The 23,730-nt window shown below is 44.5% G+C and overlaps 2 protein-coding genes across 8 annotated transcripts in view; one reads left to right on the top strand and one right to left on the bottom strand.

The window, feature by feature from the left end:
* HDLBP (high density lipoprotein binding protein) overlaps positions 1 to 22,443 on the top strand; it is a 56,294-nt gene extending 33,851 nt beyond the window's left edge. For all 5 annotated transcript variants that reach the window (XM_083443076.1, XM_083443078.1, XM_083443080.1 and 2 more), the window contains exons 7-28: positions 1,378 to 1,593; positions 2,198 to 2,404; positions 3,133 to 3,240; positions 4,914 to 5,018; positions 5,517 to 5,595; positions 6,118 to 6,257; positions 6,531 to 6,635; positions 7,747 to 7,860; positions 8,308 to 8,394; positions 8,530 to 8,661; positions 10,273 to 10,491; positions 12,622 to 12,843; positions 12,969 to 13,187; positions 14,007 to 14,145; positions 14,819 to 14,973; positions 15,379 to 15,483; positions 15,892 to 16,026; positions 17,271 to 17,414; positions 17,645 to 17,830; positions 18,718 to 18,834; positions 19,087 to 19,215; positions 20,215 to 22,443. In XM_083443076.1, coding sequence (XP_083299202.1) covers positions 1,378 to 1,593; positions 2,198 to 2,404; positions 3,133 to 3,240; positions 4,914 to 5,018; positions 5,517 to 5,595; positions 6,118 to 6,257; positions 6,531 to 6,635; positions 7,747 to 7,860; positions 8,308 to 8,394; positions 8,530 to 8,661; positions 10,273 to 10,491; positions 12,622 to 12,843; positions 12,969 to 13,187; positions 14,007 to 14,145; positions 14,819 to 14,973; positions 15,379 to 15,483; positions 15,892 to 16,026; positions 17,271 to 17,414; positions 17,645 to 17,830; positions 18,718 to 18,834; positions 19,087 to 19,215; positions 20,215 to 20,301 — 3,150 coding nt within the window. In that variant the 3' untranslated portion in view covers positions 20,302 to 22,443. The remainder of the gene's footprint in view (positions 1 to 1,377; positions 1,594 to 2,197; positions 2,405 to 3,132; positions 3,241 to 4,913; positions 5,019 to 5,516; positions 5,596 to 6,117; positions 6,258 to 6,530; positions 6,636 to 7,746; positions 7,861 to 8,307; positions 8,395 to 8,529; positions 8,662 to 10,272; positions 10,492 to 12,621; positions 12,844 to 12,968; positions 13,188 to 14,006; positions 14,146 to 14,818; positions 14,974 to 15,378; positions 15,484 to 15,891; positions 16,027 to 17,270; positions 17,415 to 17,644; positions 17,831 to 18,717; positions 18,835 to 19,086; positions 19,216 to 20,214) is intronic.
* Positions 22,444 to 22,445: 2 nt separating this feature from the next.
* Positions 22,446 to 23,730, bottom strand: part of ANO7 (anoctamin 7) — a 33,200-nt gene continuing 31,915 nt past the window's right edge. For all 3 annotated transcript variants that reach the window (XR_014511967.1, XM_083443091.1, XM_083443092.1), the window contains exon 24: positions 22,446 to 23,509. Coding sequence is in view for 2 of the 3 variants with exons in the window: in XM_083443091.1 (XP_083299217.1) it covers positions 23,447 to 23,509 (63 nt within the window). In the remaining variant the exon portion in view is untranslated. The remainder of the gene's footprint in view (positions 23,510 to 23,730) is intronic.

Raw genomic sequence — 23,730 nt, 5'->3', positions numbered from 1 at the left:
CTGAGCAAATAAGACATTACAGGTACTGCTGTTCTGCTCTTCCAGGTGGTTAAAATCTATGGCCCTAAACATGCACATCTGAAAAATAAGCTCCATTAACATCATTTGGACTTCTGGGTAAACAGAGCACCAAGATGTTTTGTATACGAAGCTATGTAGGATTGGGCAGAGCAATCCAAGTGCCTCTTTCATCAGCACAGTGATCAGGTCTGGACTGGGACGGATGCTGTCTGGACCAAACAGGGATCCTTATGTGGCTCAGTCCCCACCCTCCCTGCCCTTGGAACACCTCATTCTGAGGCTTTGAACTGGTGGGGATGCTATCTGCAAAGGGGCATACAAGCACTGATGGTAGGCCAGATCAGCTGTGAGACCTGAGCAAGACTGCCTGAGCATCTTGCCTCCCACCCCATGGCTAGAGTGAGCAGCCAGGCAGCAGGTGCAATGGTGGCTCCCCAAAGCCTTAAGGGTGAATTGGATTCAGGTTGCAGCCCAAGGCTCTATATGCTATTCTCTACTACCTGCCATGTATATGGAATGTGCAGGTCCAATCATGCTGAGAAGCGACCTGCATCCAAATAGTTGTGGGTTAAACTCTAGGTGGCACCACCTTTTGATGACAACTCCAGGAAATGCACATATAACACACCCATTTTTCCCACAACAGTCATCAATATGTAGAGCGGCCCTAAGGCATGAGGCTGGTTAGACAATTGGAGGGTTTCTGGGAAACAGGTTGCTCTTGAGTTGGGTTCTCTGGAATAAGGAGATCATCCTTTACCTCCTAGGCTTTTTGGTTATTTCAGTTGCCTTTCCAGATGAATTGCATCTGCACTTTCAACCACTGCACATGCAATGCTGCCCATAGACTGTCCGAAACCAAACCAAGTCCCCTATTCCATTCCCCATATATTTGGGGATTACGTGGACTGTTAAGAATAAACACTGATGCAGCAATCTCGGTGAACTGTATCATATAATAGTCTTCCCGCACCCCACTCTGTTCCTTGTTCTTCTGGAGTCTTGTTTTGAATTCCCTCTGCCTTCAATGTCCTTCCTTTATCCCACACTCCACAGCACTTCTAATAACCTTGCTGATCCAGGCTCTGCTTTTAACAAGCCACATGTCTGCAGCCCGGTCAGGTTATCCAAGGTGCCACTTTTGGGGAAGGGAGGAGTAATGTTTCAGGAAAAGCTGGAGGCATGTGAACATCAGTCTCAAGAGCTTCACACTAAGGAGTATAGGAATTTCAGTGAAATTCCTGTAGGCTTGACATCCTTTGGTAACATCTGCTTGGAACACTTCTTTCCTTGCAATATTAGGCTTTGCTGTGTAGGAAAAACAATAGAATGTGCACATATTGCTTTCTTTCCCAGGATAAGCGTGCAGTTGAAAGGTTGGAGGTGGAGAAGGTATATCATCCCTTCATTGCTGGCCCTTTCAACAAGCTGGTCGGTGAGATCATGCAGGAGACAGGGACACGCATAAACATCCCACCTCCCAGCGTCAACAGAACGGAGATAGTCTTCACTGGAGAAAAGGAGCAGCTGGCCCAAGCAGTTGCTTTAGTTAAGAAGATCTACGAGGAGAAGGTAAGGTTCTTCGTGGTCTCTGAGCAGTGCCACATTGCACAGACCAGCCCTGAGCTGTCTTTTGCCTCTGATTTGTGGGGTGCTCTTCCCTGTCTAGTTTTCCCTTCACCTCCACAAATGTGAATTGGGACAGACGTATAGTGTTCTCATTCTCCTAGCAGCTTGCGACAGATGCTCGCCAGGAGAGCACACTACCTACAGAATCATGAGACTTGCTCACTGGAACTTATGCACAAACACAGATCCACTGATGGCTTGATTAGCTAATCAAGATTATGTAGCTGTATTTAAATTCGTAGCTGAAGCAAAACCACAGGAAGCCTTTATGGCGGACTGAACTGCTCACAGATGTGCTCTTTCTGTGTCTTTCCTATATAAAAAGACAGAGAAGATGGCTTGTGGTCTTAGCATATTTCATGGTTTGTTTGTTTGTTGTTTGTTTGTTTGAAAATCCAGCCGTTCCTTTTAGAGCGCACACAGACAAGTTTCCTTTCTGGTCTGCCCCATTTCTAATCCTAGAGATTGACTGGTGACTTCCCCAACGCACCCCCTTTCTTTTTCCCTAGCCCTTATTACTGATGCCCTAGCTCCTTTCTCCCTACAGAAGAAGAAGACTACCACCATTGCTGTGGAGGTGAAGAAGTCCCAGCACAAGTATGTCATCGGTCCCAAAGGGAACTCCCTGCAGGAGATCTTGGAGAAAACTGGAGTCTCGGTCGAGATACCACCCACAGACAGCAGCTCAGAGACTGTGATACTGCGTGGCGAACCTGAAAAGCTTGGGCAGGCACTGACTGAAGTCTATGCCAAGGTAACCAGGTTGCCACGCAGCTAGGCCCTTCTGGTAGTCAGTGCATTTGTTAGGATTCCTAAATTGCTGGAATGCAGCATGGCTCAGAATGCATGCATATAGAGTGTTCAGTTACAGTCAACAATGGGGACAAAATTTTTTGCTGCGTGAAATGGGGGGCAGTGGAGTGAAGCGGGTGGTGGCAGCAGGCATTAACTGGACACAGATTCCACACCCCTACCCCAGACACATAAACAAAGAGACAGACAGCCTTCACCCTTTCTCTGTCCAGGGATGGGGAGGTTCTGTCACGTGCTTACCCCCTGCTACTCAGTTGTTTAGTGCTGGGAACAGGTGAGGAGAGCTCCTATTGGAGTGCCACTCAGCTATTCCTAGGGCTAAATCGCTGTGCAGTGTGGGGGGTGGGCTTTGAATTCAGGAACAGTGTGGGCCTCATGGCATTCAGGTGAGGGCCACAGTTGGGCCTTGGGCAATTGTTATGTGATAATAAACTTTCACAAATGCTGCATAAAAATGCTAATAGATAGCTGTTATAATATAATAATATTCTTAAGCTGTTGTGTTTTGCTGAACGCTGCAACTTCTTGTCAGGTACCCGACAAGATCCTTCAGCTAAGGATACTGGATTGTGATGGGAACTAGAGTGATCCGGCGTCTGAGTGGTTTCAGTTAATGCATATTGCTAATTGAATTTTAAATTTCTTCCTAACAACACTGTCCTTTTTTAGGCCAACAGTTTCACAGTCTCCTCTGTCTCCGCCCCCTCTTGGCTTCACCGTTTCATCATTGGCAAGAAAGGGCAAAACCTGGCCAAAATCACCCAGCAAATGCCAAAGGTATGAGCACCTCAAAAGTGAATTATCACCTATTGGTGTTGGAATTGAGGAATTGTTAGAGTGCAATGTCTCAAAAGGTGTGTGTGCACATATATATCATTAGCTGTGAGGCAGACTTGTAGTCTGAGGGGCAAAGTCTGCAAAGAGTCTCATCTTGGTCTTCCTAGAAGGAATAGAGAAATTGAAACCTTGAAAGCCCTTGTGGCTTTTTACCACACTTTCGGGGCATTTTGAAACATGAGCCTGAGATTCTAAGTAACTTCTACACTTGTGAAATTGGGAGAAATTAAGTTGGCAGCAAGACAGAAAACGAGAAAGCAGATTTCACTTGTCACCATTACCCTTTTTGATAGGACCAGCTTTTCAGAGACACTTGAATTTGTGGTGGTTGTGTTTTTGTGTTTTTTATCTTAACAGTAAAAAAACCCAAACAATTTCACCACAAATAGGGCCAAACAGCAGCTAAACACAGCCAGTGAAAAAACTTAGTGCTCCTCAAAGTTTGCATATAATTTTCAACTAATGCCTAAGTTGTTTTCTGTAAATAATCTATTAATTAAATATTTGATTGGAAAATACAGTGTTGAAGCACCTTGTCCTGAACGTTCACTAAAGAGCATCTTTGAAAATTATACAGAATAAGAATATAAAAAACACAAAAAGTTACAAAATACAGTGGTACCTCTAGATACGAACGGGTTCCGTTCCGGAGCCCCATTCGCATCTAGAGGTAAACATAACTAGTGACGGCATGTCTGCGCATGCGTGCGTCGCTTTTCGCCACTTCTGCGCATGCACGTGACGTCATTTCGAGTGTCTGCGCAAGCGGCGAAACCCGGAAGTAACGCACTCTGTTACTTCTGGGTTGCCGAGGAGCGCAACTCGAACACTCTCAACTCGAAGCATATTTAACCCGAGGTAGGACTGTACAGAGAAACTGAAGTGTACTGATGAAGGCCATTCTATACAGTTTCTAAAAAGACGAGTAGAGCAAGATACATTGAAATATACATAGTGGAAAAAGTGGAGCACGGTTTAGTCATGTATATTTTACTGAATCAAACATATTATTTTAATATGTGCAGATTTAAGCTGTGTGAATCATCATGGACATATGAAATAAAGCCATACATCCCATATCACAAAAAAATGTTTTGCTTTGTCCTCTTCCAGCTCTTAATTTGTATGTAAGCTTTTCTAAAAAGCCTATATCCCACACTTCATTATACCACAATAAAAGATTGGTACCTACTACGTCTTTCCAATGTCTGGCTATAATGGCTCTGACGAGCTGTTAGTGTGTGATACCATCTGTAAAAAGAGGGTAGCTCATGCCTAAGGTTTAGTCAAGTAGATGCTTGTTGAATGAGGCTGGGGAGGGAATTCCACCAATGGAGCGCCACCTCAAAGAAAGCTTTGTTCTACTAGGCAACTGTCTTTCACCCAAAGCTTCAGTTGGCTAGAATAAGGCTTCAGCACATGTTTTTAACCATGAACTGGTTCCCTAGATCCTACTGCTCCTTCCCATCTTTAGAAAACACAAGTTCAAGGGGTTTCTTGCAGCATCTTCGCTTGCAGGCAAAAGCCATATTGCCACATTCATTCCCCTGCCATTACATGGATCCCTCTTCAGTAGTTTCATGCTGATGCTGAATTTTCTCCCTTACTGGAAGGTTCACATAGAATTCACTGAAGGAGAAGATAGAATCACTCTGGAGGGACCCACTGAAGATGTCAACATGGCTCAAGAACAAATCGAGAACATGGTCAAGGATCTGGTGAGTTAAGAAGCCCTAGTTTGATTTGTGTGGCCATCTTATCAAAATGGAAGGTGCAGATGCAAGCCATCACTAAAAACCATCAAGCCTCATATTGTGTCCTCCTACTTAGATTAAATATGCAATTTATATTCCATAGCAAAGCAAGTGCACTGAGTTCAGTGGAGTTGACATCTGGTATGTGTGCTTAGGACTGCAGTTCTGGAGACAAAAGGAGGCTGTTGATTTTTTTCAATGGAATGGCCATAAAGGGAACAAAGAGCTGTGTTAGAAACATAATCTGGGTCAAGTGATGGTGAAACTGCTGAGTGTCCCCAAGCTGTGTGCTCTTTGCTCAGGCTTGAGCTACTTTCCTCAACAGAACATCTGGATCTAATAGTGGCTAGTTATCTATTGTGTCATGGCTGATGTTGCTGTCCTGTTTCTGTTCTTTGTTCCTCGGCTAGAGGAGTATGTGTTTGCTCCTGATTCTGGCTAACTGTGGCGTGCTCTTTGCAGATTAACCGGATGGATTATACTGAAATCAATATTGACCATAAATTCCACAGACATCTCATTGGAAAGAGTGGAGCCAACAGTGAGTTAAATGCTTGTTCAGTGTCTTCCTGTGTGTGTGATATGCATTGCTGTTGTCCCTGTTAGAGATCACTTACAATCTCATCTCTCTGGGTCTCTAGCTATACTTCTGGGTTTCTAGGACTGAGGTGTTCTGGAGAACTAATAATGTGCTCTCTGCAAATATGGGAGGTTCTTCTTGAGAAACTTTCTTAGTTTGTTTCTGGTTAGAATAGATAACAGAAAATGGGGGGGGGGGATCTTGGGGAAATAACCTCTGCATGCCTCATCCCATTCAATTCCTAATTATTCTATTGAACACAGTTTCCAATGGGAAGATATGTGTCTCTTAAAACATCGTGTTGACTAAGCATTGAAATCCCGCTCCCCCCTCTACTAGTTTGTCCTCTGGGAATAGGTCAGTGTCTCCTACAGCGCACGTAATCCTTAAAGGAGAAAGCCTCTTGTTCTGAAACTCTGAAGCCTTGATTGCAGAGCATATGCAGTGGACGAGTGTTCTTAGCAGAATCTTTTTGATTTGCAGTCAACAGGATTAAGGATCAGTACAAAGTGTCTGTGCGAATCCCTCCAGACAATGAGAAGAGCAACCTCATCAGAATTGAAGGAGACCCTCAGGGAGTTCAAGAGGCCAAGAGAGAGCTGCTGGAACTTGCATCGCGTATGGTGAGCCATGGAGAACTGGACTGTGTCCAGGAGAGAAGTGTTAACTACTAGCGAGGCTTCCTGCCAAACTTTCCCACACACCAGGGAAGCGATTCTGTTTTATCTCTCTACCTGGGTGGTGCGTCATTGTGGTGACGTTTGTGGGTTGTCAAACTTTGCAGCTTGACTGGTTGGTAGATCTGCCTGTTGTGCAAGTGTGAATGAAATACAACATGTGTTTCAAGCATGGGGACTTTTAATCATGGAGACTCCCGCCCCATTTTTCCTCCCCAGGAAAATGAACGCACAAAGGACCTGATCATTGACCAGAAATTCCATAGAACTATCATTGGGCAGAAGGGTGAACGGATTCGGGATACCCGGGATAAATTTCCAGAGGTAACAAAAGTCTTTGAAACACACGACAGAGAGACAGATTAAAATGTATTTTTATATTGACTTGATTACAGGCATCTCCCCGCTTGCACCTGATCAGCATGCATGTGACCGCTGACACTCGCACCATTTTCAGTGCCTAAAGGGTGTGGGGCGAGGCAGTCTTGTGCACGTCCTGCTGATGCATGCGGTGACCAGGAGTGGAACCCCCATGCAATTGGGGGTTGCATAGTGCTTTTAAATGGAGCCCCTAGTGGCTTCCTATTCACACTCCGCAGCAACTCCAATATTTCTTTATTTAAAAAGGCATCAGGTTGGCAGAATAATTTCCTATTAGGTATATCCTGTTCTGTGTTTTTCCCCCCTCCCTCAAAATAGTTTCAACTGTTCGTAGGAGGCTCCTTCTTTCATGCTTTTCTGACACATCCCTCTCCTCACAAATGTAAAACAGGCTTTCATTGAAGTCAAGACAACACTGTCTCTTTCAACTTACATAGCGGGACGGAGATACCCAAAACTTTACGTTTGACTTTCTTCAGTAATGTTTTATTCTGGATTGTTTTAATTGATGTTTTAATGTGCTGTAAACTGCTTTGAGATGTTTTTCTTTAAAATATAAAGCGGTATAGAAATGAAATCAATAATATAATTTAGAAAATCAAAGTGAGGCTTTGTCTTTGGTTCAAAGCATACTGGGTCTCGCCTGAAGTGGTCCAAAGTAAAGCAGCCTCCTATCCAGGATCTTTCTTTCTTTCTTTCTTTCTTTCTTTCTTTCTTTCTTTCTTTCTTTCTTTCTTTCTGTGCCTCTTAAGAAATAATGTTTGGAGGTGCTGTTTTAGACACATACAAAAAAGGGTGGCTGTGGGTGTTAGCCAACTATTGCAGCAGAGTGTGGTTTTTGTTTTACTGTTCCTTCTCTTTTATCTACTTCTCACTCATATTACATTGTGCTAATTCACCTATAGCAAGATGATGTCATATAGCAATAACTAGTATAGGGCCATGTCTTGGAGCACAGAGGAAAACTCTGAGTTTTGAATTCCACAGTATGGAAATAGCCTCCTGGGACTCAGCAACCTGTTTAACAATATCTTGGATTAACTGTTTCTTGCAGGTTATTATCAACTTCCCAGATCCTTCACACAAGAGTGACATTGTCCAACTTAGAGGACCCAAGAATGAGGTGGAAAAATGCACAAAGTACATGCAGAAGATGGTGGCAGATCTGGTAGGTGATCATCTCTGCCTCTGCTTTTGGTTTGGTTTGCAAATACAGGGGCTTTGTTAGTGCTAAGCATTCCACTAAATCAGGCATAGGGAACCAGCGGTATATACGCCTCAATGAGATCCAGCAGGGTTATTCATTTGGCTCATGAATCTGTTTCCTGCAAGCCACACTTACCTGTGCATCAGCTGGTGTAATTTAGGACATGGAGTGTGAGTCAGGAAAAAAAAACAGCTCCCTGCCAAAAGTGGGGTTTGCTGGCACTGTGAGTCAGAGGATTGGCAATGCTTTCAAACCTCTGCCACTTTTCCTTTGTGGCTTGATTTCAAACCATGTGGGCAAAGGAAGACTTTACTAGAGAAATGAGTAAAACATAGGTAAAGTCACATTTGCTCATACAACTTTGAGTCTATTCTTTATTCCATTCATCCATGCTTCCTTTCTTGTAAGGTTGAAAACAGCTACTCCATTTCAGTTCCCATCTTCAAACAATTCCACAAGAACATCATTGGGAAAGGAGGTGCAAATATCAAAAAGGTGAGACTTCCTTGATTCTTCCTTGTTATCCTTGTAGTTTGTTACTTCCCAGTATTTCTGATACCTCCTGTTAGATATTTGGCCCAGGAGGCAGCCATGTCTGTTCCTTTAACTTTTTTTTTGTCTTTGCTGTAGATCCGTGAAGAATGCAGCACCAAGATTGATCTCCCAGCAGAGAATAGCAATTCGGAGACAATTATCATTACAGGGAAAAGAGCCAACTGTGAAGCTGCTCGCAATCGGATTCTCTCCATCCAAAAAGAGTTGGTAAGACAAGCAGCCCTTTCAGCATAACGGCTATTACCAATTTCAGTAAAAAAAAAGTTGCATGCAGATTGATTCAGTTTCCTTAGAGAAACCACAACTTTCTTGGGCAACGTCTTGGTTTTCTTGGGGGCATGTGTGTTAGTTTTCCTTTTGGCTTTATCGGACATCACTCACCAAATATTCCAGGTGAACTGCCATCCAGAAATCAAAAGATCTTGGTTGCCCCTCAGCTGTTCCTGATAAAAGCCACATAATCAAAAGGTCACAATGCTGGGAAGATGTTTGGGCTTGTATTACAGTAGCCCTCAAGTGGAAAGGGATTCTGGAGTAAACTCCAGAAGTCAAGTTTGAAGAGGTAGCAGTTCTGAGAAATAATCACACTGTTTATTTGCAAGAGAGATTTTGTGGTGATGGCTTTGTGGGAGGTTTCTGTCATTTACTGATTTAGAGTTGCTCTTAAGTCCTTGAATCATAGCAGTTTAGATTCTGTGGAAGCTTTTTCTCAAGGGATTCCCCTCCCCATCTAGTACAGTATGTGCTACAACTAAAAACAACAACCCACTGAAAACAACAACCCACTGAACCCTTGTTGACTGACCATAAAATAAATATGTTTATATAGTACATCTTCTACAGTAAACATGTAGAATGAACATAGAGCCAGAAACTCTTCCACTCTGAAAATCTCAAAGTATATCTGAAACACATTGCTTTGGTGCAAGGATGGGCGACCTATAGCCCACTGATGCTGCTATTTGACTACAAGTCCCATTGGTCCCAACCAGCATAACCAAAGGTGATGAGGGATTATTAAAGTTGTAGTCTAAAGACATTTGGAGGACTGTAGCTTTCACATCCCTGCATTTTCAGGATGTCCTCTTGCCTGCTTCCCCCCTGCTACTGGATCAGAAATCTTTTAACTTTAAATAGAAACCTCTCAGGCAAAAAGAATTGTCATGTCATATCTCTCCTCTCATCACTGGCATGCAGAAATTGAGCAGCCGGCCAGATTTTGTGGCTAGCTCTTTAGGTATTTGTTTGAAAGCAGCAGAGGTACGTTTTAAGCGATGTGCTATTGACGCTTCAGTTATTCTCTCCACTTCCCTTCTGCCGCTTTCACCAGCAGCTGAGAAAAGAAAAACCCAAACAGGTTGTTCTGTGTGCATTTAATATGCAATTAATTGGGGACCTCTGTAAAAAAGAGAAGAAAGGGCAGGATTTTTCAACTTAACATCCATCTGATCTGAGGTTTAATATGAAGGTATCTCTGAATAATAGCTATTCCTTTTACTGTGAGGAGGACACTCCCCTAGAACTCTGTGTTGAAGCACATAGGCGTGCTTCTGTGGGGGTAGTGCTGCCTGATGGAGTCAGTGACTGTCGTTTGCTGACACATCCAGCTGGTTCCTGGCACGTGTCCCAGATTCCCTCTGTCAGTCTTAGTTCTGAATAAGAAATAATGGGGGTGGGAGGACTTCCTGAGCACATAGTTGGGGAGAGGGAGTTCTTTGTGCCTTCCTACAATTTCTCTGTATGAGGGAAGAGGGGGAAAGCCTAAATACCTCTTCTTTTCTGTCCGTGCCTCTCCCTGCCCCCTTGCTATTGCCCCAGGCTAACATTGCAGAGGTGGAGGTCTCCATCCCTTCCAAGCTGCACAACTCGCTCATTGGTGCCAAAGGTCGTTTCATCCGCTCCATCATGGAGGAATGCGGTGGGGTTCACATCCACTTCCCCACAGAAGGCTCCGGCAGCGATACAGTCACCATCAGGGGCCCTGCCCAGGATGTTGAAAAGGCCAAGAAACAGCTCCTACAACTGGCAGAAGAGAAGGTAGGAACCGTGGATGTGGAAAAACAGGTGCTGCCGGCACAGTTCCTACGGACAAGCTTTGAATTTGTGGTCACAAGGAAATCACTGTGGCAAAAATTTACACATTTCCGGGGGGGGGTGGGGTTAACTTCTAATAGGAAATAAAGTTGGCAGTTCCTAGCCTATTATGCCAAACTCTGCTTCCATTTTGTGGCTGGCTGTGCTCCATACCGTCATATTGTGACTGATGGGCCTTAGAAATTTTCAGCTCTCTCAAGTGATCCCTGGGGATAGAAAGTTTGAGAACTCCTGGTCTCTTCTAACTAGAATTAGTGCTCCAGGGTCTCAGCCATAGGTCTTGCCTGGACCTGCTACCTAAAGGCATTTAACTGTGGACGCCAAGATCAGACATGCATTGCATTTACTCTGCCACTACAATATGGCTGCTCCCTAAATTTATCCCCTTCCTGCTGATAGCTAATCCAACAGGGTTGCTAAAGGTGATTGAGAATTTATTGTACGTTACTGTGCTATGAAAAAGTTCTCCTTCGCTCCCTTTGTCTGGTCTTCGGAGCAGGGGATCATTGCTTTAATAATTGCAGCTGACTATATTTATACTTGAAAGGGGGGGGGCAACTTGAGCTGCTCCTTCCTTCTGTTGGAGACTCAGCTGGGTACGAAAGAATATGCAGCTTGTCTGGAATTTTGGCTTCTCTTGGAGCCTTCAGAGCAACTTCCTGGAACTTTACAGGCCCAGGCTTCATCCTGAGCTACTCAGAACTGACTCTCTCTGTTTACTAACTAAATAAACACCCTTTACGTGCAAGTTCTTAGGTGCTGCTTTGAAAACAGCATGTCCTAAATCTGCAGAACAGGTGGAATCTGCCTACGCTGCATTTAATGGCAGGGCGTTTGGCCCTGTCAGGTTACTTAACAGCAAGCTGCTGTTGGGCTCCTCTGTCTAGCTATAATGTCTCACTCCATTTGTCTGCAGCCCTGAGGCTGGTCTCTCCACTAGAGGCAAATTCAGAGCCAATGCAGAATCTCAAAGCACTTTCTTTGGCATACTTTCCTGGTTTCTAGCAGACGAAGCATTTCATTTGTCTTTTACTACATATGCAGCTCTCAGTTCGTTCTTCGGTGCAGTTGAAGGTAGCCCTCGTAGCAGCTCTCAGGGGTGGTTAAGAGTTGAGAGAAAGTGTCTTGTCCAAGGTCACAGTGAGTGTCCGGGATTAAGCAGAGATTTGAACAGAAGTCTTCTCTGGTTCTACTCTCCTCTGTACCGCCCTTTGAGGGTGTGGTGGAAGAGTGCTGAAACGATGGGGCAGAGTACTTTCTTTGCATGCAAAATGTTCCGGCGTCAGTTCCTGGCATCTCCCAGATAGGGCAAGAAAGGGCTTGTTTCTGAAACCTTGGAGAGCCACTGCCACACACAGTAAATGATACGGAGCTAGGTAGACTAATGGTCTAACTCTACATCAAACAGCTTCCCATGTTTTATCATCTAACTTTAGAAAAAGTATTCATTGTACATATATTTAGGGCGTGATCCTCTCTAACATGAGCACCCGCTGCACATGCATAGAGGGGATTGCTTATAGAGCCATTGTAATATTTCCTGTGACAAGCGAAGTAGCTATATGCAAACTTATTCAATTTAGCATGATTTGTACAGATAATTTGACTTTTGCTGGACTGCAGTGTTTGTTTGTCTAAGTATACAGGGCAGGATTCACCTAACAAAGCACGTCAGCAGAAACCTTGTGCAATGGTGCTTCCCCCCCCATGTCCCCCCCCAACTGAATTTGGCTCTGGGGTTGTCATGAAAAACCCCAGAGCAGTGCAAAGAGTGACCATCTGTGCCAGCTAATATACTTGTGACAGATGGAGCGTTTGTAATAGTACAACTCTGAAACCTGCCAACAGAGTTCTGCTTCTGTGTATGAACATTGCTTAACTCCTACCTTTCATGCCTTGAAAAGGGCTTTTAACCTGAGTTATTCCAAGCACCTGGATCTCAAAGCTGTTCACCTCCACAGATTTTTCAGTAGGGCTGTCATATTAGTTTTCGCCAGTAAAAACGGCAACAAGAATGTAAAGAAATACCCCCAAATCCTGATGCGTTTATTTTTATTTATTCCTGCTGTTTAGCAAACAAAGAGTTACACCGTGGACTTGCGTGCCAAACCGGAGTACCACAAGTTCCTGATTGGCAAAGGAGGCGGGAACATTCGCAAGGTGCGTGATAATACTGGAGCCCGGATTATCTTCCCCACCTCGGAGGACAAAGATCAGGAGCTGATTACTATCATGGGAACAGAGGAAGCTGTCAAAGAGGCCCAGAAGGAGCTGGAAGTGCTCATCAAGAACCTGGTGAGGAAAAGGATCTTTTCATTTGTCAATATGAAGGGATAACCTTTTGATGTTGACATATGGACTTAAGGGAGATCGTTGCCCCGGAGAATTTTCAGGCAGTGACGATGCCTTGTGTGTTTCAGGACAATGTGATTGAAGATTCCATGACGGTGGACCCTAAGCATCACCGGCACTTTGTCATCCGGAAAGGGCAGGTGCTACGGACCATTGCAGAGGAGTATGGGGGTGTGATGGTCAGCTTTCCACGCCCTGGCACACAGAGTGACAAGGTCACCCTTAAAGGAGCAAAGGACTGTGTGGAAGCGGCAAAGAAACGCATCTTGGAGATCATTGATGACTTGGTGAGTGTCCATGTTAGAGGAGCAGCCTCTCTTCCCCATGGTCACTCCCCCCCCCCCAGTTGTTTTTGTTTCTGGTTTGGTCTAGCCTTTATTAAAAAAAAACACTGGGTGTATCATAAACTCTCATAACACCTGATAAACAAGCCTCTTTAGATTCTAAGCTTTAGGTAAGAATTCTTAATTACTAATTATAGCCTTCTAATTGCAGCCAAAGTAAAGAAAGGGTTTGCTGGAACAGTCTGACCGTGACGTGCAGGAACCTGTTCTTTGCAATTTAATTTCATATAACCCTGGCATGTATTTCCTAGCAGTCATACTTTTCTTCCATTATTGCACACATTATAGTCAACAAACAAACAATTCATAAATGCAGTAGAGCATGCAATCTGATCCTGGCAGATTGAATACATAACCTAAAATCCCATAGAACTTTGCTGTCCTAAGGATAGAGATGAGATTTTCAAGGAAAACAGAGACATTCTAAAACGAACATTTGGCAGTATTGGAAGGCACGCCGCAGAAGGACACTGTGAGAAGTTGTTAAAAATCACAGTAATAAAAATGGTATACCACACGTATCATCTGAAAATATTGGGCAGGATTCACCTCATCAGCAGGAGGGTGTCCTTTTGTCCATAGGGCTGCGCCTCCTGAGATTGGCTTTGGTGGGGTCAGGTCATACCCTAAAACAGCACACACAGGAAGTGTGGGATCATCTCACCCAGTAGAGTTTAAAATGGATGTGAGTTACTTTGGGAGGCAATCCTTATCTGGAAAGTGGGATAAAAATAGGAATAAATTCTTTTCTCCTCCCCCTAGGAAGCCCAGGTGACAATAGAATGCACCATTCTTCAGAAGTATCACCGCTCTATTATGGGCCCCAAAGGTTCCAGGATCCAGCAGATCACCCGTGACCATGGTGTTCAGATCAAATTCCCAGACCGGGAGGAGAACGTGGGTACGAGATCTTACAAGCCTGCCAGTAAAAGCAGGCACCTGCAGGGGTGGGGAGCAACAAAAAAGTGCCTCATATCTTCTGAGATGCTTTCAGAGCTGTGGAAATCTGTAATTGTGCTTTAGAAGTGAAATGGCTATTTTTCATAGGGGTTGTTTTTTTTTAAAGCAACACAATTCCCTTAAACCCAGATGTGTTGCCTTGGGAGTCGGCTGAATGTGGCCTCCATTTACTACAGACTTGTCTTAAGGGCAGCATACTTTCAGAGTTGGTTAATCGTCTTCCAAAAGCCAAGGTAGAAGGGAAAACATGGCAAACTCTTAATGATTCTGTGCCTCTCCAAATAAGGCTATCCCACCACACATTGAGAACTGACAATTTAGGTGGGTAATTCTTTGTAGTTCATTTATGAGCAGTAGGCCACATCCAAGATGTCAGCCAGCCAGACATCACTACTGGGAAACCAAAGAAACTTGGTGTGGAAGTTGGCTCTTGCATTTTTAACAGAGGATAATGATAAGTGGCACTTCAGACATGGCTTTTCTATGATCTGCCTAGGCCAGGAATTTTACAGTGAGAACAATCCATACCCCTGGGTGCCCTGGAGATAACAAGCTGGCAACCTCAGGCTAACCAGTTGAAAATGTAGTCACTCTTCTCACCTCTGTGATCATAGCTCCCACTGCAGAGTCGCCAGCCCAGGAGAATGGCAAAGAGGGTGGAGAAGGGAAGGAGAACAAAGAAACAGATCCTGGCTCCCCAAAGAAATGTGATACTATCATAATCTCTGGTCGTCGAGAGAAGTGTGAGGCAGCAAAAGAAGCCCTGCAGGTAAGATTATTTGTTGGCTGCTATGCCCTGAAAAAATACAGCTTTGCTTACTAGGTGCTGTAAAATGGCCCAGCCATATTTTGCTCATAAGGATCTTTTAATTGTACATGGCTCCAGGGACCGCTTAATTGACTATTAAATAATTTCCACTGAAGAAGCAGGATGTTGGCCTGAGTGGGAAAGGTAAATAATTGACCTCTTGAGGTGATTAGCTGTGGGACATTTTATGCAGCACCCACACTCAATATATTGAATATTATTTTACTCTGTGGCTTTGGTTTGACAGCTTCATGTGTTGCTGGGGTGAGAGTTTGTTTGGTGGGTTCTGGACAAGTACTTGTTGACAAAGTGATTCTTTTGCTTATAAGTTCTGCAGCTGGTGTAATTTCAGCCTTTCCTCTTCAGGCACTGGTTCCAGTTACCATTGAAGTAGAAGTTCCTTTTGACCTTCATCGTTTCATCATTGGTCAGAAGGGCGTTGGAATCAGAAAAATGATGGACGAGTTTGAGGTGAGCAGGCTCTCTGTTGACTCCTTCCATTTTGGGGCTTTGGAGAACAGATAGGCCAAAATATGAAGACCACTCTTACTGATTATCTTAATGTTGGAACAGTCTTAAGACCACTGAAGAGGTCAAGCACAATTTTTCCTCCATGTGCTTGCACATGCGCCTGAGATGTACAATAACATATTTCCTGTTGTTCATTGTAGTGTTTTTTTTGTGCTACAAGGAATTAAAGTAGCCTGTATAAACCCAGCAATGATACATTAAGGGGGGGGTGTTGCAATTTTAAGTACTTGAGAATTCCAGTTCTTTGAAGAAATATTGATTGTGAAGGTTATGGGTGGCTGCAAAGATGCTCCTATACAACAGCTGCCCACTCCTGACATAATGATAGCTGCCTGGAATTTTTTGTAGGTGAACATCCAAGTCCCTGCCCCAGAGCTTCAGTCTGACATCATCTCTATCAGTGGGCTTGCTGCTAACCTGGACCGTGCCAAGGCCAGACTTCTTGAGAGGGTGAAGGAGCTGCAAGCTGAGCAAGAGGATCGGGTATGTGTTGTGCCGGAACCATTGTGATTTGTCAGTCTCTCCCAGCTGCCTTGTCATATTAAAAACAATTAAAAGATCTATATTTTAGTCCTGCTTTATTTAAGAGTGGTGCTGTGGGAAGCGACTGTGGGATCTTGTCAGCAGCCTTAAGCAGGATGAGTTAATGCAGACAATGCTTTAATGCCCAATGTTGGAACGTGAGGAGTGGGGCTCTCTGTAGTTCTGGGTTAGTAAGTATTCCTGCCATGCAGTCACTGTTGTTGTCTTAGCACTGCCTCAATTGGCAGAACTTGCAGTTGAAGCTTAGACTGAAGTCCCAGACCATGTACCAAAACAACATTTCTGAATCATGAAATTTTGAGTCTGGTTGCAAGGAAAAGCTTGGTGTGGGCATGAAGAGATGGTATGAAGCAAAACAAAGGAGGAAAAGTGAGCCAAGGGCTTTAATAATTTGGAGCATGAGAATTAGGAGTAATAAGATTTAAATATATGGGTTGTGGGTAGCGCTGTGGTCTAAACCACAGAGCCCTAGGGCTTGCTGATCAGAAGGTTGGCGGTTTGAATCCCTGCAGTGGGGTGAGCTCCTGTTACTCGGTCCCAGCTCCTGCCAACCTAACAGTTCAAAAGCAAGTCAAGTGCAAGTAGATAAATAGGTACTGCTCCGGTGGGAAGGTAAACGGCGTTTCTGTGCGCTGCTCTGGTTCGCCAGAAGCAGCTTAGTGATGCTGGCCACATGACCCAGAAGCTGTACGCCGGCTCCCTTGGCCAATAAAGTGAGATGAGTGCACAACCCCAGAGTCATTCACAACTGGACATAACGGATTTAAGATTTAAATCTAAGAGGTTTATATCACATCGCTGGCACCTAGAAGAGAGTGGAAGGCTAAGGCAAAAGTATTCTCCCAATATGGGAGAGACAACAGGAGGCAGGGATGCTCTGTGGGCTTGTAAGATAATACTTCTTATGAAGACCAGTGTTTACAATGCAAGGTGCAAGTTTTTTGTGATTCAGGTCCAATGTTCCAATAAGTTTTCTAAAAATTAAAACCATGTGAGCAAGGGCTTGATATTAAGGCATTATCAGCTCTAGGTGATGGGAGTTAAACATATTTTTTACTATCATATGAGGACTCCTCTGTTAGGTAGCTAAATATGACATTTACCAAAGTTGGATACAAATAATTCACCTAATTAGAGGCTGCAGCTGTGCAGATCCTTAAAAACATCCCTCTTGATCGTTCTAGGCTTTGCGAAATTTTAAGCTGACTGTTGCTGTGGAGCCCAGATACCACCCTAAAATCATTGGCAGGAAAGGGGCTGTGATCACTCAAATCCGCACAGAGCATGATGTCACTATACAGTTTCCAGATAAGGATGATGAATCTCAGGTGAGGAACTCTGGGAGAGCGGCTGGTATGGGGGAGGCTGTTTACACACATCCACAGAATGGAGGGGGCTTCCCTTTGAGCAGAGCTCCAATGAGCACCGTCTGCTCAATTTCCCTCATGGCCTCTTTGGCGGCCTTGTCGGGCTATTGGCCCTTGCTTGCCACAGAGGCCTGTGCTATGTGCTGCTGTCTTTAGGGGCCTGGGACTAACTCTTCAAACTTCCGCCTCAGTCCCAGGATCAGATCACCATCACTGGTTATGAGAAGAATACTGAATCTGCCCGAGATGCCATCATGAAGATTGTTGGTGAATTGGAGCAGATGGTATCTGAGGACATCACTCTGGACCATCGTGTTCACGCCCGCATTATCGGAGCGCGGGGGAAAGCCATCCGCAAGATCATGGATGAGTTCAAGGTATGTAAAGGGCACATGGTATCTGATAGACAGATGGTGTCATCTGTGACAACAGAGGTGTTTATTTTTGCTGAGTGTAATGAATGCATTCAAGAACCCTGGCACTTGGTTGGTTGTGCAGTGAGATTATGAGTACAGTCTTACCTTGGTTGTTGAACACCTTGGACGTTTTGGCTCCTGAACACTGCAAACCCAGAAGTGAGTGTTCTGGTTTGTGAACTATTTTTGGAAGCCGAACGTCCGACGGGGCTTCCGCGGCTTCTGATTGGCTGCAGGAGTTCCCTGCAGCCAATCAGAAACCACACTTTGCTTTCCGAACATTTTGGAAGTCAAACGGACTTCCGGAACAGATTCCGTTCGACTTCCAGTGTACAATTGTAGTGAGAAAATAACTTAGTGGCTGCCCAGACATGCACCCTTGCTTTTAGTAGTAACTGTAGATGGTCTTCAAACACCTTTAAGAGCATGTCAGGAAAAAATGCTGATGATTCAACTGAATTGCACAAGACAGGGCTTCCACTCAGTCACTGCACAGAAACAAAATCTGTACAACTGTGAAAATATGACTACAACTTGATTTATATGCCAGGGATAGGGAATAGGGAATATATGCCAAGGATAGGGAACAGTTCCCATTGTCCCCGATTGTCCCATGCAGGCTGGATGTGATGGGAGTTGTAGTTCAACAACATCTTGAAGACTACAGATTCTCCATCGCTATTATATGGGGACCTAAACAAATTAAGCCAGGCCTCTCAATATTCTGGTATTGTCTTCATCACTCTGCTTTCTCTAGTCTTTTGGTGTATGGCATGCAGGGAAATGAGACAAGCAAAGACTTATTTTCTCTTAATTTGTTAGCTGATCTGAAATCTTTGTCATTCCAGGTGGACATCCGCTTCCCCCAGAGTGGAGCTGCTGATCCAAATTGTGTGACTGTGACTGGACTCCCTGAGAATGTGGAGGAAGCCATTGATCATATCCTGAACCTGGAGGAGGAATATGTGAGTGTCACGGTTCTTAATCCATGTAGTTTTTAGTACTTGACAGAAGCCAGTATGTGGACCTTCCAAACTTCTCGGCTTGCTTCTTATGTATACACCACATATGGGTGATATCAAGAAAATACTGCTCCTTTTGTAGTGTGTGTGTGTGTGTGTGTGTGTGTGTGTGTGTGTGTGAAATACACATGAATTTGTGCTGCGATAAACATCTCTAACTTGGACCACACTTGTTTGGTTTGTATGGTGTTGCAGCTGGCAGATGTGGTGGACAATGAGGCAATGCAAGTCTACATGAAACCACCTGCTCATGGGGAAGCTAAGGCTGCATCAAAGGGATTTGTGGTGAGAGATGCCCCCTGGACACCAGGAAACACAGAGAAGGTAGGTGCTGCTTCCTTGATAGTTACTCTTTGTACTGAAAGGATGGCCAGGATTTTGGCTGGAGAGATGAGTCCTCTCATTATGAAGTTAAGAGTCAGTCCTCTTATTAGTGTGTAGAGTGAAAAAGGAGGAAAAAGAAAAAGGGAAAATGGAGTGGTGCGAGAGACTCTGCCACCACTTTTGTTGTCATAATGCTCGTATCCGGTTAGGGGGCCAGCACACGGGTGCAAAATGGACTATGGAAGTCGATACACACCTGACCCCTGAAAAACGCAATACGTATGCCCCTCTCTTCTGTCATCCTTTCTTTTTATTATCCTTTTTCTCTCTTCCCAATACCTGCCCTCCAACAGTGTCTGTTTCCCCCTAGCTGCCAGGAATTTTTGCACTACAACCTGAGGCACTAGGCCAGATACATCTTACCTAGCCAATTACTCCTCCCAGCGCCACTCATAAAAAAACTGTAAATTGCCAATGGGTTATGAACACTGGTGTGGATTATTGCAACCTCCACCATCCTGCTTCTGCATCATACTACTGTAGAACTCTATTCTATATCCTCATTCCCTTCAGGCAGGGTAGCTGCCACGGAAAGAGGGGTGCAGGGCAGTTGGGCCTGATGCTGTCTCATGACGGCAGTGAGACCAAGCCAGCTTTAGCCTGGAGAGTTCTCTCTCTCCAGTCCAAACCCTCCACCCAGCCCATTTGAAGGGAGGTTTGTATTGCTCTGCCCCTCATTCTTGAGTGTGCAGCTGGTTTTTTTTAAAGGCTCATCTTGGAAGAGGCTGCTTTACTATTGTTGGAAAAATCTTCCCTCAAGCTGTCTGTAGTAGCAGTGGATGAGACACTCCCTTCAAAGCTTATCATTCTTGGTGCATTTTCAGGGCTGGTAGTGATCTGTAGAGAAGTTAAGTTCCTCTTCATATACAGTCAGTGATGTTGTTTAATGCAGCAATAGCACTTGTACCAGTTATGGTTTTGGCTTTTGTTTCCTTACAGGCCCCTGACATGACCAGTTCTGAAGATTTCCCAAGTTTTGGAGCTCAGGTGGCCCCCAAAACTCTACCTTGGGGTCCTAAGCGGTAATAGCGTGGAAGCAGCAATCCTGTCCAGCCACCTGCCACAAGGTTTCCTTTCTGAATTCTGATCTAGTGGCTGGATCCAGTGCAGATTGCCCATGGGGGTCTCTTAATGAAACTAGAGTGCTACCCCTTTTGAGGTTCTCTGTTGTCCCTGCGCTTAGGCCTCACTATGCTTCAGTTTGACTCTTTCCTTTCTCCTTGCCCTGGAAGAAACTTTCCACGTAGATTCCAACCTAAAACACATACATTATTTTATTTTTTTTGCCTTTCAACTTTTCACTCGATCTCATGTTGGCCATGGTGTAGTAACCAAACCTCCCAGGTACACCTTGCAAAAAGCACTCTAGGCTCCATTAGGAGATCTCCTCACTGCAGCTAGGAATCTACTTCCTGTCTCTCAACCTCAGGAAATGCATTTCCTCAACTTTCTACAAAGCCAAAATATTTGCTCTTTTCCCCTCCTGCCCTGTTTCTCCAAGGCCTTACCTTTGTAGAGTGCAATCAACTTTTCCCTTTCAACTGCCAAACAAAAAACAAAACACGTACCCATCTAATACTGCTATGGGAGAGGAAATTGGCCAGAATGGATAGGTGGAGGTTCAGCCTGGAGATACGGCCCCAGGAAGCACTAAGAGGGGCATAACAACCCTTGCTGTGCTAGTCTGCATCGCTGAGTGTACCAAAATTCTCCCCTTGTTGGTGTGAGTATTGAATCGCGGCTCATCACCAGTGTTTGGACTTGTACACTCTTTTTTGTTCTCCCTTCCCAGCAGTAGTTTGGCTGAGTGGAACCAGAAAACTGACAGTATTATTGGGTCTAACAAAACTTGGTTCAACCAAAAGTGCCATGGTAGCATGTCACAGAAGGTGGTGAGCTATTAGTGTGGCGTTAGAGGGTACATTACTCTTTCTCCCTCCCCAGGCTTGATAGTGATGGCATTTAAATACCAGGGTTCAGAGTGTGTCTTTTTTGCTTTTTACTATTGCCTTCTTTCTACCTCAAGCCGGAATGACAGTGGCCTGCTTCTTCAGTCAAGCCCCTCTTGCTTCCTGTTATCATGACTGTTGTTCCTCTGTGAGCAGAGGGATCTGTGTGTGGCTTCAGCATGGCTACATGCCATCAAACATCCCCTCCTACTAAGATGGGTCTTAACCACCGTCACATAATTTGGCCTGTAGTCTTGTGACAAAAGGTTAGGCCTTGGGGAGGGAGGCAGGTAAGGAGTGGCTCTCACTTAAATTGAAGAAGCTGGATTGCAGTTTAGTCTTAAATCAAGCCTCTCTTGGAGGGGAGGAGAGAATACCTACATTCAGCAAAGGCCTTTCTGTAGTCTGGCAGCAAATGTTTTTGTCCTTTTGTCATGTCCCTCATACAACAGTAGTTTCTGCATTCTAGCTGCTGCCATAAACCGATACAAGGCTGCTTGTATCAAAGCTGCTCTTCCAGCCATTACATGGTATATATATATATATCTTTTCTGCCGAAGGTGCTGGTGCCAGGTCTGGTCTGGTGCCAACTCTGCTCTCTGCCTACTGCCTCCCTTCCCCTCCAAAGAGCTTTTCTGAGCCATTAGCTAAGAACCGAACCCCAGGATTGCTTATGCCCCCGTTAATACATACTGGGAAAAGGTCTGCAAGGCTCTTGTCTTTCTTGACCGCTAGCCCAACAGGAAGGAAAGCCTCTTTCTTTCAGTAAACCTAGCTGAAGGGAGGAGAGATTTGTTTCTCTATGCTAATTCCACTTGGGGCAGGACAAGCCCTCTTACTATCTGAGCAGGAGACAAACAGGGTAGTAGTGTTTTAATGTATTGCCAGTAGTATACCTGGTGTCTGAATGTCAGTCACATCACTTGCACATGTGTTTTTAGGCTTCAACTGCCATCGAGCATGGCCCCCCAACCCAGCCATTTGTTCAAACTGTTGAGAGTACTCTACCCCCTCTGTCCCATGTAGTCTGCAGCAGATGCTCTGCGGAGGTGTGCTCCATGTCCTCTTAATGTCTTCCATATTATGTTTCCATGGCAATGATCCCTTGGCCTTAACTTTGGAATTTGGAGATTATATGCAAAACATGTATAAAGGCTCATGAGTATGGATGACACTGGAATTTTATAAATTCTAAAAAAATAAAATAAAACCTGAAACAGCTTTTGAGTGGTTGTCTTTATTTTCTGCATACTTTATAGTTTTTTTTAAGACGTCACTAATTCAAAATTTCTACCTGCCTTCCTAATGAAATACTGAACAGCTGCTAACGCTTAACCTTTCACAATTAATTCCAAACAATTGTAAAAGAACTTGCACTTTTTAGCTGTTCATACTGAATGTTGGACAGATTCTGTCCATTTGCTGTCAGCAGGGGTACTGTTTAATCATGATTGCAATCACTAGTATTTGGCATATGCCACATTGCAGCTTCCAGCTAAAGCAGATTCAAACTGATGTGCAGAAAATACTCAGTCTTGTATTGCTTGTGTGAGAGGAAGAGGGGAGCAGGCAGCTTGTGAAGCTCAGTACAAGCTCTCAAATGGTTGCCTTCTCAAGCAGTAATCTTCTGTTAAGCTGGCCACTGCATGCTAAGCAAAGTGCACAGCTACTCTCCAGTAATCTGCCCTTAGCTCATCAGAGCAGCTCTCACTCTTATAAGCCATCCAAGTGATGCAGCTTCTTCCCTCTTTGGAAGATTCCTTGTCGCTAAGCAGTACTTCTTCACAAGTTAAAAAGCAGCCCTCCCTCTTTGTAAACAGGAATGTAGGACTCCTCTGTGCTCACTGCTAGACTATAACTCTATAAATATCAGTAGAAGTCACTTCTTGGGCGTGAGGACATGGAAGGCCTGACAAAACTGTTCAGTTAGGCAAATGATTGCAAAGCTGATGAGTGGGTTGGTTAGATTAATCCATTGTCCATGTATATCTTGTCCTTTGCCAAGTTAACACTTCTCAAAGTCCTTAAAGCAGCAGCTGGATCGATCAAATTCCTGAAGCCTTTAAAAGCTCCAAGTCTCCTTCTACAGTACAGCACTTGTGCAGAGAAGTGTCACTTTTTGTCAAATTCTTCTAGGCTGCTCACCTCCCCACCCCTTGCTCTTCCAGAAGCTTGGCAACTTGGCCTGGATCAAAACCAGAATGTCTTTCAGCATCGTGAGCCTACTGTGGTGCTTTCTCTGCCAGAGGGGTTGGATTTCTCACATCTATCACTTCGGTGAGGGCCTGTCACAAGAGAAATCAACAGTCAACAGGGTAGAGAAGCATTGTTTACCTGGCTTCCCAACGTGGAGGTCGCTGGTGATAACTAACAGGCAAGACAATGATGGTGAGGTCAACACATTGTAGGTGGAATGACAGATTGGCCCTACAGTGACTTCTGTGATGGGAAGCCAGGTAAGCGATGCCACTGCACTGACAGCTGCTATACCACCTAAAGATACATA

The sequence above is a fragment of the Podarcis tiliguerta genome, assembly GCF_965153285.1.
Source record: "Podarcis tiliguerta genome assembly, chromosome: 5".
In the NCBI taxonomy this organism is placed as follows: domain Eukaryota; kingdom Metazoa; phylum Chordata; class Lepidosauria; order Squamata; family Lacertidae; genus Podarcis; species Podarcis tiliguerta.
This window is presented reverse-complemented; position numbering and strand designations above follow the sequence as displayed.